The sequence below is a fragment of the Gadus chalcogrammus genome, chromosome 5 (assembly GCF_026213295.1).
Source record: "Gadus chalcogrammus isolate NIFS_2021 chromosome 5, NIFS_Gcha_1.0, whole genome shotgun sequence".
In the NCBI taxonomy this organism is placed as follows: Eukaryota; Metazoa; Chordata; class Actinopteri; order Gadiformes; family Gadidae; genus Gadus; species Gadus chalcogrammus.
In genome coordinates this window covers 13,759,677-13,773,767 of record NC_079416.1, presented here as the reverse complement: position 1 = coordinate 13,773,767, position 14,091 = coordinate 13,759,677, and the positions used below count along the sequence as shown (strand labels likewise).

Genomic DNA, 14,091 nt, shown 5'->3' with positions numbered 1-14,091 from the left:
GATACAGCGAGTGTGACGTGGCAGGCAACCAGCAGATGTTTTTTTTTTTTTTTTTTACGTTTTTTTTTTTGAAGTGATGGCTGAACACTGGTTGGCTGGATGATTGGATCGGCAGCCGTCACTACATCACATAAGAAGGGAGGGAAAGAGGCGAAACCCTGCTTCTGTACAAAAGGTGATTTAGGTTCGGGCCACTTGGGTCACTGCGGCCCGGGGCTGATCCTCGTCATCCTTAAGGCTAACGCAGGCGCTGGTCAGAGCTAGGTCACATTGAGCTGTTATCTGGTCTCCGCTGATAGCGCCGCTATTTCTGCCAGCGTCCTCCGAGAACCACAAGTCAATCATTGACTTCCCAGCCGCATTGGGCACGCTTTTACAGATGTGTGTGTGTGTGTGTGTGTGTGTGTGTGTGTGTGTGTGTGTGTGTGTGTGTGTGTGTGTGTGTGTGTGTGTGTGTGTGTGTGTGTGTGTGTGTGTGTGTGTGTGTGTGTGTGTGTGTGTGTGTGTGTGTGTGTGTGTGTGTGTGTGTGTGTGTGTGTGTGTGAGTGAGCTGGCCAGGTGGTCTCCCCTTGCCAATAACCCTCCACCGAACAGATAAGAACTTGCAGCTGTCTTGTTTGCTCCTGTTTGTATACTAATATATTTTCCAATAACAAGCCGTTAGACCGCTGCTAAGACCGCTCTAAACATAGCAGGGAGCTAGGAGGCTATTTAAAAGTTCTCTGTTTGACACCTTCACGCCATTCTCCCATCAGCGCGTCTCGATGGCAGAGCTGGGTTAGGAAGCTTGGTTACCACCATGGTCACATGACACAGAGCTGGGTTAGGAAGCTTGGTTACCACCATGGTCACATGACACAGAGCTGGGTTAGGAAGCTTGGTTACCACCATGGTCACACGACACAGAGCTGGGTTAGGAAGATGGGTTAGGACGTTCACATGACAGAGAGCTGGGTTAGGAAGATGGGTTAGGACGGTCACATGACACAGCTTGGTTAGGAAGCTGGGTCACCAAGGTCACATGACTGACGCAGAGCTGGGTTACCATGGTCACATGACACGGAGCTGGGTAAGGAAGCTGGGTTACCATTATCACTAGACTGACGCAGAGCTGGGTTAGGAAGCTGGGTTACCATGGTCACATGACAGCCAGCCCGTCTCCCAGGACATCGGTCGCTGAGCAGCCTCCACATGTTTGACCCAGATGTGTGTCGAGTGGTGCAGAGCGGCCTAATCCAGTTAGGAAGTGCTAGGGCCTAGTTCTGGAAGCTCGGGTGGTGACGGGCAGGGGGAAGACAGCCGAGGGGGGGCCAGGGGGTCTGTCGTTGGGCGTGGGGCGCTAACCCTGACCTCTCTCTCTCTCCCCCAGCCGTCGACCTGCTCTACTGGAGGAACGTGAAGCAGTCCGGGGGTGTGTTCAGCAGCGTGCTGCTGCTGCTCTTCTCCCTGACGCAGTTCAGCGTGGTCAGCGTGGGAGCCTACCTGGCCCTGGCCGCCCTCAGCGCCACCATCAGCTTCCGGATCTACAAGTCCGTCCTGCAGGCGGTGCAGAAGACCGATGAGGGACATCCCTTCAAGTGAGTGAGGGGCCGGGGGCTGGGAGTCAGAGTTTAAAGTGCTGCCAGGCTCGAAGTGGAAGTCACCCAATCAAAATGGCCTCTTTCTGATTTGTGGAAATGATTGTCAGACGAAGTGACGTCACTGGGCACCAATCAGAAATTAGGTTTGCTGTCCCAGTGGTTTTCATCTCTCTTCTCCCTCGGTGTGATTTGTGAGGTTGTCCGAGGATTGTGGCTCAAGGCGTTTCCCTCCCGTTTGCGTTTCCAGATCCTTCCTGGAGGTGGAGATCGCCCTCTCCCAGGATCAGATCGGGAAATATGCAGACAAGATCATGCTGTACAGCAACACCTGCATGAAGGAGCTGCGCCGTCTGTTCCTGGTTCAGGACCTGGTGGACTCCCTGAAGGTAGGCTCCTCGCCCCGGCCCCCACCCCCTGAACCGCCCCGCGGGGGCTATGGGCTTACATTTGAATTAAGGCCATTTAGCACACGCCTTTATCCAAAGCGATTTACAAAAGTATATTTGTCAGAAGAAAGAGAAACAATACGTCGCTGTCGGTACAGTAAGCACGTTCATAGAACCAAGTGCCAAGCACTAACATAATCGCGAGGTTAACCCATTCCCCGTATACAACAAAGATAGCTAGGATAAGATGTGTCACAATGCTGAGTACTATTTTTAAGTGCAACGATGTACAACATACAATAAGAGGTGTGAGGGGGGTTAAGGCTAGTCTCACAATGAAGGAACAACGTGTAACACACAGAGCTCCTCCCGAATAACAATGCTTTCCTCTGTGCACGGTGTTTCAGTTTGCGGTTCTCATGTGGCTCCTGACCTACGTGGGCGCCCTCTTCAACGGCCTCACGCTGCTCATCTTGGGTGAGGCTCCTTCTCACACTCCCTGCTGTGCTCCTCTGCGCCACAAACGAGCCGATGGTCTGACGCCGTCGTCTGTAGGGCAAAGCCTTCAGCGGCTGTGATCTTTAGTTCTGCACACTTGTCACATAGCCCAATGGTGTGAGTCTTTATGCAAACAGCCACACTATGATGTGCATTATGACCATCATTTGTACACAGTGAGGACTTTACAAAAAGCTTGAAGACGTTTCTGCTGTAGATCAGCCTTGGCTGGAGATTTTGTACTCATTCTGCTCCTTTTGTCTCCCCAGCTGTGATCTGCATGTTCACCATGCCGGTGATCTACGAGAAGCACCAGGTATGAATGTACCATTTGTCGTTAGTCAGCGTGTTATCACCATGACCATGCTGATAGAAAGCGCTGACCTGTCTCTTCCTCATTCCCCTCTCAGGCCCAGATTGACCAGTACGTGGGCCTCATACGCACCCAGGTCAACTCCGTGGTGGGAAAGTAAGTGTCGCTTTTCAGAGGATAAACCACTGTTTACATGACAGAGTGCATGAAGCGTTGTTTTATCAGCGCAAGAACTCTCGCTTTAAATATTTACATTAACATTTAGGGAATTTAGTAGACGCTTTTATCCAAAACCACTTACAATAAGTACATTTGTCAGAAGAAGACAATATATCGCTGTCGGTACAGTAAGAAGGTTCATAGAACCTAGTGCCAAGCAATAACAATTGTTAGGTTACCGTAACCGATTCCCCGTAAACAACAAAGATAGCTAGGATAAGACGTTACACAATGCTAAGTAGTATTATAAAGTTCCAGGACGTACAACATACAATAATTGCCTACATTAAGTGCCAGGACATACAACATACAATAATTGCCTACATTAAGTGCCAGGAGTCCAGGACGTACAACATACAATAAAGTGCATACATTTGATTAAGTACGCCTCATAAAGGACTCGTTTGGTGTTTCCCCCCTAGGATCCAGGCTAAGATTCCCGGGGCGAAGCGAAAGGAGGAGTGAAGCGTGTCCCTCGCTGTCCAGTCGAGCCCAGAGAAGGCAGCTCGCTGTCGGGGAAAACGCCCAGTCATCATCCGTGGGGCATAGTGCTGTGTCATCATGCTGTTCTCTTAAAAACACGAAAACCCCCCCACTCCACTGAAGAAGCCCCCTCCCCCTCCGTTCTTTAGCGGCTAACGCACTAACACACACACACACACAGTAAGGTAGACGATGTACACGGATAAAAATACAACAAAAAAACATTTTCTTTTGTGTTGCTTGTTATGAGGTGCATGAAGTCGAGCCTTGAGTCAATCATATTTGATATATATTTCGTGCAGTTTTTATTACGCTACGATTTTGTTTTGCAGTGCTTATGACTGTAAAGGTATGGCACAAAAGAAGCTTAACGCCCAGAATTGTTGTGCTGCTGCTGCCGATGTGAAATACCGCTTGGTGCTTTGGAGTCGGCTAGTGGGGTTCTCCGTACGTCAAGCACTTCGGCTTCTGAGATGGTTTCCTTTTGGTGTTTTCAAGCACAACCTCATTTAACAATAAGCGTCTTAGATGTGGTAATTGTAGGGTTTTGCTTTTGTATAACCATTAAAAAGGAACAATACACAAGCTTATGTTTTAGGTACTGTTGTTCGACGCCCATGAAGACGAGGAGTATCTGGCGATATTTAGCTTGTTTGAATACATGTCCAACTTTGTACTTTGTTCAACTATACTCAATGTAGTTCTTAGACCCCGGACTCCTAACTATTTGCACTTACAGTATGTATTTAATTACAAGATTAAGAAAACAATAAATGTACCTTGATGTATAATGTCTTTTTCTGCTGACTTAAGGGATCCACTTTGGATCCTTGATTTAGTGAACGTTGACTCGAAGGAGAATAGTAAAGTAAAGGTGCTTCAAATCTGAACTGGTACGCAGCCGAACTCTGAACGCCAATCGACTCGAGCGTGCTGACGTTCACCGTTTCATAGAGAGGGCTTTCAAGTCTGTTTAAGAACAAGTGTTTTTAATAGCCCTAAAACCGGGCGGGAGGTCAGGATGACAAACACTTTCAAAAACACAAGTAAATAAAGGCATCAGTGCCAACAGATCAACGTCCTCTCCTCAACATTATTGACTTATCACAAATCAGTTTAAACAAATTAAATGAAACTAAAATTAAATGAACTTGCATGCAGTGTTCTGCCTCAGCGGAACAGAAGCGGCCCGACGCGTCAGGTGTCCAGCAGGATGACGGGGTGCAGGAGGAACGGGACGCTCTTGACTTCTCCTCCCTCTGGCTGAACGATGGCCATCTTCAGCGCGGGGTCCACCTGCACACGTAGGCACACGTTTAAACACACACTGGTTTAATCACACACACCACAGGCGGTCGTCACGGTGTTAAAAGGGCCACGACCACCAATAAAGCGTCCAGCAGCGATGCGCCGCCACTGGGGTCCTGTACCTGGTTCCACTGGCCCAGCCGCTCGTAGTAGTGGGGCGGGGCCTCCTCCCGGGCCGGCGTCCTGGCACACAGCCTGCAGGGCGAGGCAGAGCAGGGCGGTCAATAAAGGCGAGGCCATCCATAAGACCAAAGACGTCGCTGAGTAATATAAAGAACCGCCCCGGAGATACAAAGCGCCCCCCCGACGGCCCACCTGACGAGGCGGTCCTGGCAGTCCTCCTGCAGACGGGCGATGTGGTCCTGTCCCATGTGCATGAGGCCCCGGGACCCCTCCGACAGCAGGCGGTTGATGGAGTCCCGCAGTGCGTTGGTCTGAGGACGAGGGGGGGGGGGTTAGCCGTCGGAGCGGGACGGGGCCGGAGGACAGGAGGAGGCCGCGTGGGCGCGCTCTGCAGGCCTCACCTCGGTTATGTCCTCCACGTCAAAGAAGCAGTCGAAGGCCAGCTCCATGTCTCGCTCCGGCAGCACGGGGGCCAGGGTGTTGCTGTTCCACCCCAGGCCACAGAGGACGCCGGTGTAGCGGGTCCTCTCCGCGTTGGTGCTGAGGGCGGAGGAGGAGGAGGGGACACGTTACGAGGCAGGGTGGGGGAGGCTAGCGTTAGCTGTGTGGACACGTGGATCAGTGCTGCTGACCGTAGCTCCATCACGGGGGTGAAGAGCATGGTGATGAGAGCGGGCAGCCCCGGGATGTCCGGCATGAGGGTGGTGTCCCGCAGGAGGATGTGTGCACCTGGCACACACACACACACACACACACACACACACACACACACACACACACACACACACACTGGCACACACACACACACACACACACACACACACACACACACACACACACACACACACACACACACACACACCTCAAGAGGCTGGCCCCTGTGGGGTTATGAGTGTTGGGTGTTAGATAAGGAGCGACGCCCTACTCTCAGCGCTGACCGCCACCGACCCGGCCACCAGCATCCTCTGGTGCTTGTACTGCGGCATCTCATTCACCACCCCAGAGTTCAGGCTGCACTTCTGGATGGACACCGACCTGAATCACAGAGACCAGGGTTAGTATGGGTCTGGACCAGAGACCAGAGACCAGGGTTAGTACGGGTCTGGACCAGAGACCAGAGACCAGGGTTAGTACGGGCCTGGACCAGAGACCAGGGTTAGTACGGGTCTGGACCAGAGACCAGGGTTAGAACGGGTCTGGACCAGAGTTTAGATTCTCTGATCCCGACCCGACGCTGGAGATATTTCAGAACGAGGGAGGTTCCGTAAGACCAACAACTCTGAATTGCCGTTGAGAACGTCAGTTATAACAGCCCACGTATTAATTAAATATGCAGTTTAAATCGGGCTCGGGCTCATAATTACAGTTAATGTGTCGGGCCGGGCCGGTCTCGGACACAACGTGCACGGGCTCGGGGAGGCTCGGGGCCCCAGGGTTAGTACGGGCCCCGGGCCCGGCACCATGCCCAGGGGTACCTACTTGTAGTAGGTTGAGTGGCTGAAGCTGTGGAAGGAGACCCTGTGGGGGCTGTTGGGTCCGTTCACCCGGACCTGTTGGGACGGTGGGAGACAGAGGCAGAGCAGGTCAGGACACACGTGACCCCCCACCCCCCGGGCCGGTGGGCCGTGGTCACGGCTTGTAGCCATGAGACATATCTGTCATTTTAAAAACATCCCGTAAACTGGGCTGCGGCGTGTCGCCATCTGCTGACAAACTGACGCCATGACACACGGTGGAGGCCGGCGCCCTCACGTGGTCAGAATGGGTATTACAGTGTCGGGCGGCGAGGTGTGTTTGCCTTGGTCTTGAGGTAGGACTTGTTGTCCTTGAAGCGGGCCAGCAGATCGGAGATGAGATCCGTCTGCTCCTTCAGGCGGTCCTGCCACGAGCCCCCGGCGGAGTTGGGGACGTACGTCTTGTCCGCCATGTCTTTGTACATGGACATCATCTGCTCGTGGTTTTGCTGAAACCACAAACGTCTCATCAGTCCACAGTGCTGCAGAATCACCAGTTCCCCCAATGCTCTCTAGCTGATGACATTTCACCTGCGGTTGTATTAGTAAGCCCCTTGTTGATACATATTAAGCAGCTGATCCCTTAACCTTAGTTAGTCCGAGTGCTCCCCCTTTGCTCTTTCCTCCACATGACGTGGCTGCTGCTCTCATAGGCTGGACGATCCACTGAGCTTTCATATCAAACACTTAGTGAACTCGGGTGAAGCCCTCGCTACGTCACCTGGGAGTTGTAGCCCTCCAGGGCGGGGAGGGCGTGGCCCTCCTCCACCATGACGCGGGCCACGTTGAGGGCCTCCTGGCCCTTGGAGGGGATGAACAGCTCCACGTGCAGGACCCCCTGCTGGGTGGAGTAGAGCTCCACCAGCGCCTCGTGACCCCGGGTCAGTTTGATGTAGCGGTCACGGGCCCGCTGGCTCCACTGGTCCCCCAGGATCAGGGACTGGGCGGAGGGCCGCATGCCCACCACGTAGAACTCATGGGCCTGTAGGGGCCACAACGACAACAACAGATCAGTTAACGCTGCCTCAGCCCGGTGACGACACTCTGTTGACTCCGTCGCCTCAGGCCTGAGAGCAGCATGTTGGGGAGAAGCGGCCAGCCCTGTTCAGAGTTCACCTAACCTCTGCAGACCCCCCCCACCCCAATCCCTCTTACGCACTAATTGTATGTTGTACGTCCTTGCACTTAAACATAGTACTTGGCATCGTCTAGCGTCTTATCCTAGCCATCTTTGTATACAGGAAAGGTTACCCTAGCTTGTTAGTGACTGCGCTTGGTTCTATGAACATCCTAACTGTACCGACAGCGAGGTGCTGTTGTTTCTCTTTCTTCTGACAAATGGACTTCTTGCAAGTCGCTTTGGATAAAAGCACCTGCTAAATGCCGTAAATGTAAATGAGAGCCACATGGCCGGGCTTAGGAGGGGGGTGGGGGGGGCGTACCTGGAAGGGCTGAGAGGCCAGGTCGGGGGGCAGCTCTCGCAGGCTGCTACAGGGGACCGACGCCGTGTTGCCAAAGTCCACAAAGAACACCTGCGGGCAGATCCACACGGGCCTCCATCAGCGTCCTACACAACTCTGGACCCACGGCGCTCTACTGAGGCGCCGTGAGGGCTCAGGGGGCTCTAGGGCGCAGGACTCTTGGCTGTTAGGCAGGAGGTGTGGCACCCTAAAAGGTTCTGCTGAACAACTGAAGAGTACATTTAACATGGATCACGTTAATGGGTTTGAATTACATTAATTCATTTAAAGTGTTTTACGTTTATTATCTCAGCAGGGCAATCAACCCCCCCCCCCCCCCACAATAATGGTTTGCTCCGATAGCGCCGTGATGAAGACAAGGCGGCAAAGACTCGTTGGTGTGCGCCCCTGTTAACTTGTATGTTCATGTAAACAGACTAGCATTCATTTGTTTGTCCCTGACATGTTTCGACTACTATGTAGTCGAAACATGTCAGGTACAAACAAATGAATACTAGTCTGTTTACATGAACATACAAGTCAATACATCAAGCTAGACTTGACCTCTACTATGAACACTAATCTTGTTTACATGAACATACAGGTCAATACATCAAGCTAGACTTGACCTCTACTATGAACACTAATCTTGTTTACATGAACATACAGGTCAATGCATCAAGCTAGACTTGACCTCTACTATGAACACTAGTCTTGTTTACATGAACATACAGGTCAATACATCAAGCTAGACTTGACCTCTACTATGAACACTAGTCTTGTTTACATGAACATACAGGTCAATGCATCAAGCTAGACTTGATGAACTTGTTGCAGTGTGGTGCGCGGCCGTGCCGAGGAGAGCACCTCCACCGTGGTGCCCAGCGCGTTCCGGACGTTGGCGCGGTGGTACTGGCTGCCGCTCCGCTCCACGAAGGGGGCGAGGCACAGCAGGTTGGGGTGCGGGGACACCGCCACGGGCTGCAGCGGCCGCCCGTTGATGTCCCTGGTCAGGCTCTCCTGCTTCTGCTTGCTGGCCTCGTCGGCCCGGTAGCCCCAGAACCGGCCCACCTCCAACACCTGGACATCCCCCCCCCCCCAGGGACACGGCACCACGGCTTAGTCTGGCTTCAACAGGGCTCACTCTTACTGGCTGGACCGAGGCTCTCCCTTACTGGTTTTTACCGAGGCTCACACTTACTGGTTTTACCATGGCTTAGTCTGACTGGCTGGACCAAGGCTTACTCTTACTTGTTGTACCATTGCTTTATTCTTACTGGTTTAACCAAGGCTAACTCATACTGGCTTGACCAGGGCTTACTCTTACTCTGACTGGACAAAGGCTCTCTCTTACTGTTTTTTTTACTAGTGCTCTTACTCTTACTGGTTGTACCAGGGCTTTATTCTTACTGGCGGCCCCAGGTTGGGGGGGAGGGGGGGGGGGCACTACACTCACCTCTGTGATGCTGATCGCAAACTTTTGTGTGGGGGGCAGCTTCTCCAGCTCCACCGTGCTGCTCAGCAGCCCCACAGGGCGAAGCGTGTTGTTCTGGAAGTCCACGTGCACCCTGGGGAACAGAACCACGGGTCATGAGGGTAGACCTATGGAGGTTGACCGGGCATCAACACAGGGTCATGAGGGTAGACCTATGGGGGTTGACCGTGCATCAACACAGGGTCATGAGGGTAGACCTATGGGGGTTGACTGGGCATCAACACAGGGTCATGAGGGTAGACCTATGGGGGTTGACTGGGCATCAACACAGGGTCATGAGGGTAGACCGATGGGGGTAGACCTATGGGGGTTGACTGGGCATCAACACAGGGTCATGAGGGTAGACCGATGGGGGTAGACCTATGGGGGTTGACTGGGCATCAACACAGGGTCATGAGGGTAGACCGATGGGGGTAGACCTATGGGGGTTGACTGGGCATCAACACAGGGTCATGAGGGTAGACCGATGGGGGTAGACCTATGGGGGTTGACCGGGCATCAGCAAAGGCTGCAGCAGCTTGGGTAGAAGTGATCAGTGATACTGAGCCGTTTCGGCGTGGCATTGCGTACCGGGTGTACTTCATGTGGGAGATGGCCCTGCCGGCCGAGCAGGCCTGCACCTCATCATTGGGATACGTGAACAGGTCCAGCACCTGCTTCTGATTGGCCAGCAGCAGAGCGAGGGTCACCTCCGTCAGCACGCCGGTGGCCCCGGCCGTCTTGGTGAACTCCACGTAGGCTCTGATTGGACGACGGACACACGGGTTATACTTAATAAATCCCATCTGTTTAACATTTTACAACGACTTTATGCATCAAAAGCACGATCTGTATTCATTTGTCGGATTTAGCGCACCTGGAGCTGTCGAAGAAGATGGCTTTGACCTGCCCACACTGGCGGAACAGAGACTGCAGCTGCTTGTAGTACAGGAAGCAGTAGGGAGGCAGGTTCCTCACCTGGGGAGACGGACCACAGATCAGGTTCAACCCTACCAGAGGAGGGGGACCTGCTCTACTGGAGAGGCAGGAGGGAGATCAAACTACCTGGAGATAAACCACTACCAATTCAAATGCTGGATGGCACCATAACTAGATAGTATGATCACATGAATGATAATTTTGTATTAGCAAAGTAATCTGCATTTGCCTCCAGTCACACAAAAAATCTCTATTTCACTAATTGTAATCATTTCCATCACTACAGAGTATGACTTTCATGTTTCTGGGTTTACGTGTGTGCTCGTGTGTGTGCGCATGCGTTTGTGCGTGTTCTTCTCAACATCATAGGATCATCCAGATTGTTGACTACATTTTATTTGATGAAAAAAAATGCTACAAACACACACAAAAAAGTTGAGCCCAATTTCTTAAGTCCTCAGCCTACTCTGATCCATACCATCCAGACCTTCAGATGAAGTGACCGCAGTCTGCCAGCAGGGGGGGACAGTGGCATGTGAGATGTTCTGAATGAACCTACCTCTAAGTAGAATTTTCTGAAAAACTGTTTCTATAGTCTTTGTGTGGACTGCAGGGTTTGGATCGCATACATAATACACAATCAGTTCCTTGCTTCTGAGCAGTATTACTTTAGTGTGTGATGAAAAGTCCTTCTTTAGGGGGAGTTTTTCCCAGTTTTAAGTGTTGTTCATCCCTAAATGACGTACCACGACTGTGGTCCTGGGGTCGTGGCCACACAGATCTTTGGCGGCCATCGCCTCGTCCATCTCACCTTGCACAAAGTAGTGGGGGTAGTACGCCCCCGCGATGACCATCTGGAGGAGGACGGGGAGCGAGGGATCAATCGAGGATCCATCAAGTTGTATTTGCATTGAGAAAGATACATCTACCCAAAATGATCTGTAGCCCTGATCCTCAACAGTGGCCTTTTGGCTTGGAAAACGTTCTTCCTGACCAGTCTGTCCTTCCCCCTGAGGAGGGTTGAGCACCGAAACTCGGTTCCAGTAGGGCACCGGTTCCGCCGTAAACGGTAGTACCGAGATCGAATAGGAACGCATATTTCAGTGCCTCATAACGGTGCCCGACTTTTCTTAATGCCCCTGACCCGCCCCCATGGTGTTGCAGCGTCAACTTGCGTTAGTGCTGGGCGTTATTAGGTTCACACTGAATAACGGTGTGTATTTTCGTTATGATATGAATTTTTTATATACCGGTATACAGGTGTATTTGATTACATAACGTTCGGAACACTGCGCTGCGCGACACTGATTCAGACTGATTTCTTTATAGGTCCATGACTGCAAGGTGTGGTATTTCAGGCCAACTGCCTAAAAGTGTATCACGGCTTTCGAACATATACACCATAAAGCCTATGAGCGCTACGGGACGGACTTGTCAACGTGCTGGGGCATCACTTACTTGACGTTGTTTTGATTAAAGATCGGCAGGTTGTAGTGGGTGCGTGCGTGAATGAATGAATGAACGCCTGTGCTGCGAGCGTATGTGATTTCAAAGGAACAAACAAAGAAACAGACTCAATGCCGATGCATGCATCCAAAACTATCTGTTGGAAACCAAATAAAAAAATAAAAACAGAGTCGCTTATTCGCTTCAAATACTTGGGAATTAATACGGCGCGGTACAGAGTGGTGGAAAACAAATGTTGGCTTCTTCTGTGGCTGCCTTGCGCAAGTGTAAACGCGAGCAGCATAGCTGCATGCCTGCCTGCTTTCAGCGAGTAATTTTATTATTTGTAATTATTTTTATTTTTTAATCACAGCAGCCTTTCCTCTTCGGGTAAGTCGAGTAATTTAATGCCAATCGTAAATCTTGCATATCAAGTAGGCTAGCAAACACTTTTGCCATTCAACAGCGTGTGTGACAACGTGTGCTATGTCCTAAACTTCAGCTCAGTTTCCGCTGACTTTGTTTCATTTGAAACTCGTGTATGTATTCAAGTGTGTGCGGTTTCGTTTTTTTACGTACCGGTTCGATAACCGTTTTAGCACCAGAACCGTTTAAAAGGTACAGAATAAAGCCCAAACGATACCCAACCCTACCCCTATGATCCGACTTGATTTATGTGGAAATTCCTATAAACGATCCCCTTCAGTTAGAGGGGTCCATTTACATTAAGGGAATTTGGCAGACGCTTTTATCCAAAGAGAATTTCAATAAGTACATTTGTCAGAAAAAAGAGAAATAATACAGAAAGGATTCAGAAAGGACACAGAAAGGATGTTCATGGAACCAAGTGCCAAGCACAAACAATCGCTAGGTTAACCCTTTCTCTTTATACAGAAAAGATACCGTATTTTCCGGACTATACGTCGCTCCCGAGTATTAGTCGCATCAGTCAAAAAATGCTCCATGACGAGGAAAAAAACATATATACGTCGCATCGGTGTATAAGTCGCATTTATTTTTAAACATTTAAACAAGAACGTTTAGTCTGGAGAGACTGAATAAAATTGCAATAGCAATATAGGTGTGTCGGTCCCACTCGTAGTTCTGAGAGTATACCGAATTCAGTGACACCGGGATTCCACCGGACGCGTATGCGCCGCGGTCCTAAACCTGAGCGCACCATCGGGAGGTGGAAGTTGCGCTTTAGATGCCTTCACAAGTCCAGTGGAGGGCTCCAGTTTTCGCTGGCCAAGTCATGCGCTGTGATATGTGTGACAGCTATGTTGCACAACATTGCAGCTAAGGCTGGGGTAGCTTTGGTTGAACCGGAGGACATTGAGGACGAGAATATAATTTATTCGGTGGTGCAGTAGGCTTGCAGCGTTCAGTTGTAGGCCTAATGAATGACGGTGCCATCTTGCGGCCGAAGATTATGTACGCACAATTTTGGCATATAATTCGCTTCGAAATATAAGTCGCAGGGCAAGCCAAACTACAAAAAAAACGCGACTTATAGTCCGGAAAATACGGTAACTAGAATAAGATGCTACACAATGCTAAGTATAAAGGGTACATGTTATCTATCTGTGCTACATCACAGGTCAGGCACACGTTTCTGAGCACCAAGACTCCAGTAAAGAAAAGTGCATTTCCAGTAAAAACATGCAGTTTCAAAACTTTTTGGATTTGTTTTCAGGTTTGAAAGCTGAATTGCGATTTAAAGTGAAGTTATATTATTGAATCATTTCATTGAGAAGGTCACCTGGATGATGAAATTCTGGCGGTTGGTGCTGGTGTAGTCTGTGGGTGGAGGGCTCTCGGGCACAATCATGTTGAAGTGGGCGACACGCTTCCTCAGGTCCTCGTACAGCTCTGTGACCTGGAGGCGCAGACAGGCATGGAGCAAGAGAACCCGGGCAGCATGGTGCAACTACAATCATACAGTAATGTTACAATATTATTTGTCATTTCTTGGACGTCCTTATCCAAAGTGGAAACGGTTCATTAATGTGTTTGACCCCTGACCCTAAAAGCTCTACTTATTGAGCTAAAACGAATACAAATAATGTTGACACAGCCTTCAATAACGCAATTGTTTCTAAAGGTCGAACACTCAAAAAAATAAAAAGGTTTGTTTGTTGGTCTAGAAAAAAATAGGATTGAGTATTACCTAGCATACATTAATTAGAAAGGCTTGAAGTATTTTTCCAGACTCGCATTGGGATGAACGTGCCATTTCCACAAAAGCACTCTGCCTAATTCAGATGTCTCATCCCTTCAGACAATTACTGGATCATCTGAAAAGGTCAGGAACAAGTTCGAGCAAATGTCCACTTTGTTCCGAGTAG

The 14,091-nt window shown here is 50.4% G+C and overlaps 2 protein-coding genes across 3 annotated transcripts in view; one reads left to right on the top strand and one right to left on the bottom strand.

Annotated features, from left to right (window-relative positions):
- The window catches only part of rtn1a (reticulon 1a), a 22,713-nt gene extending 18,136 nt beyond the window's left edge, over positions 1–4,577 (top strand). Inside the window, exons 4-9 of one of the 2 annotated variants that reach the window (XM_056589707.1) lie at positions 1,370–1,577; positions 1,828–1,966; positions 2,374–2,443; positions 2,734–2,780; positions 2,875–2,933; positions 3,419–4,577. In XM_056589707.1, coding sequence (XP_056445682.1) covers positions 1,370–1,577; positions 1,828–1,966; positions 2,374–2,443; positions 2,734–2,780; positions 2,875–2,933; positions 3,419–3,461 — 566 coding nt within the window. In that variant the 3' untranslated portion in view covers positions 3,462–4,577. The remainder of the gene's footprint in view (positions 1–1,369; positions 1,578–1,827; positions 1,967–2,373; positions 2,444–2,733; positions 2,781–2,874; positions 2,934–3,418) is intronic. The other variant, XM_056589708.1, reaches the window with a different exon arrangement.
- The window catches only part of tdrd9 (tudor domain containing 9), a 23,675-nt gene continuing 14,016 nt past the window's right edge, over positions 4,433–14,091 (bottom strand). Inside the window, exons 20-35 of the mRNA XM_056589704.1 lie at positions 13,506–13,622; positions 11,044–11,151; positions 10,236–10,336; positions 9,950–10,120; positions 9,341–9,452; positions 8,752–8,964; positions 7,867–7,956; positions 7,146–7,406; positions 6,709–6,873; positions 6,390–6,460; positions 5,836–5,945; positions 5,543–5,639; positions 5,312–5,450; positions 5,103–5,221; positions 4,910–4,982; positions 4,433–4,775 (exon numbers count right to left, since the gene is read on the bottom strand). Of these exons, the coding sequence (XP_056445679.1) occupies positions 4,677–4,775; positions 4,910–4,982; positions 5,103–5,221; positions 5,312–5,450; positions 5,543–5,639; positions 5,836–5,945; positions 6,390–6,460; positions 6,709–6,873; positions 7,146–7,406; positions 7,867–7,956; positions 8,752–8,964; positions 9,341–9,452; positions 9,950–10,120; positions 10,236–10,336; positions 11,044–11,151; positions 13,506–13,622 (2,046 nt within the window). The 3' untranslated portion in view covers positions 4,433–4,676. The remainder of the gene's footprint in view (positions 4,776–4,909; positions 4,983–5,102; positions 5,222–5,311; positions 5,451–5,542; positions 5,640–5,835; positions 5,946–6,389; positions 6,461–6,708; positions 6,874–7,145; positions 7,407–7,866; positions 7,957–8,751; positions 8,965–9,340; positions 9,453–9,949; positions 10,121–10,235; positions 10,337–11,043; positions 11,152–13,505; positions 13,623–14,091) is intronic.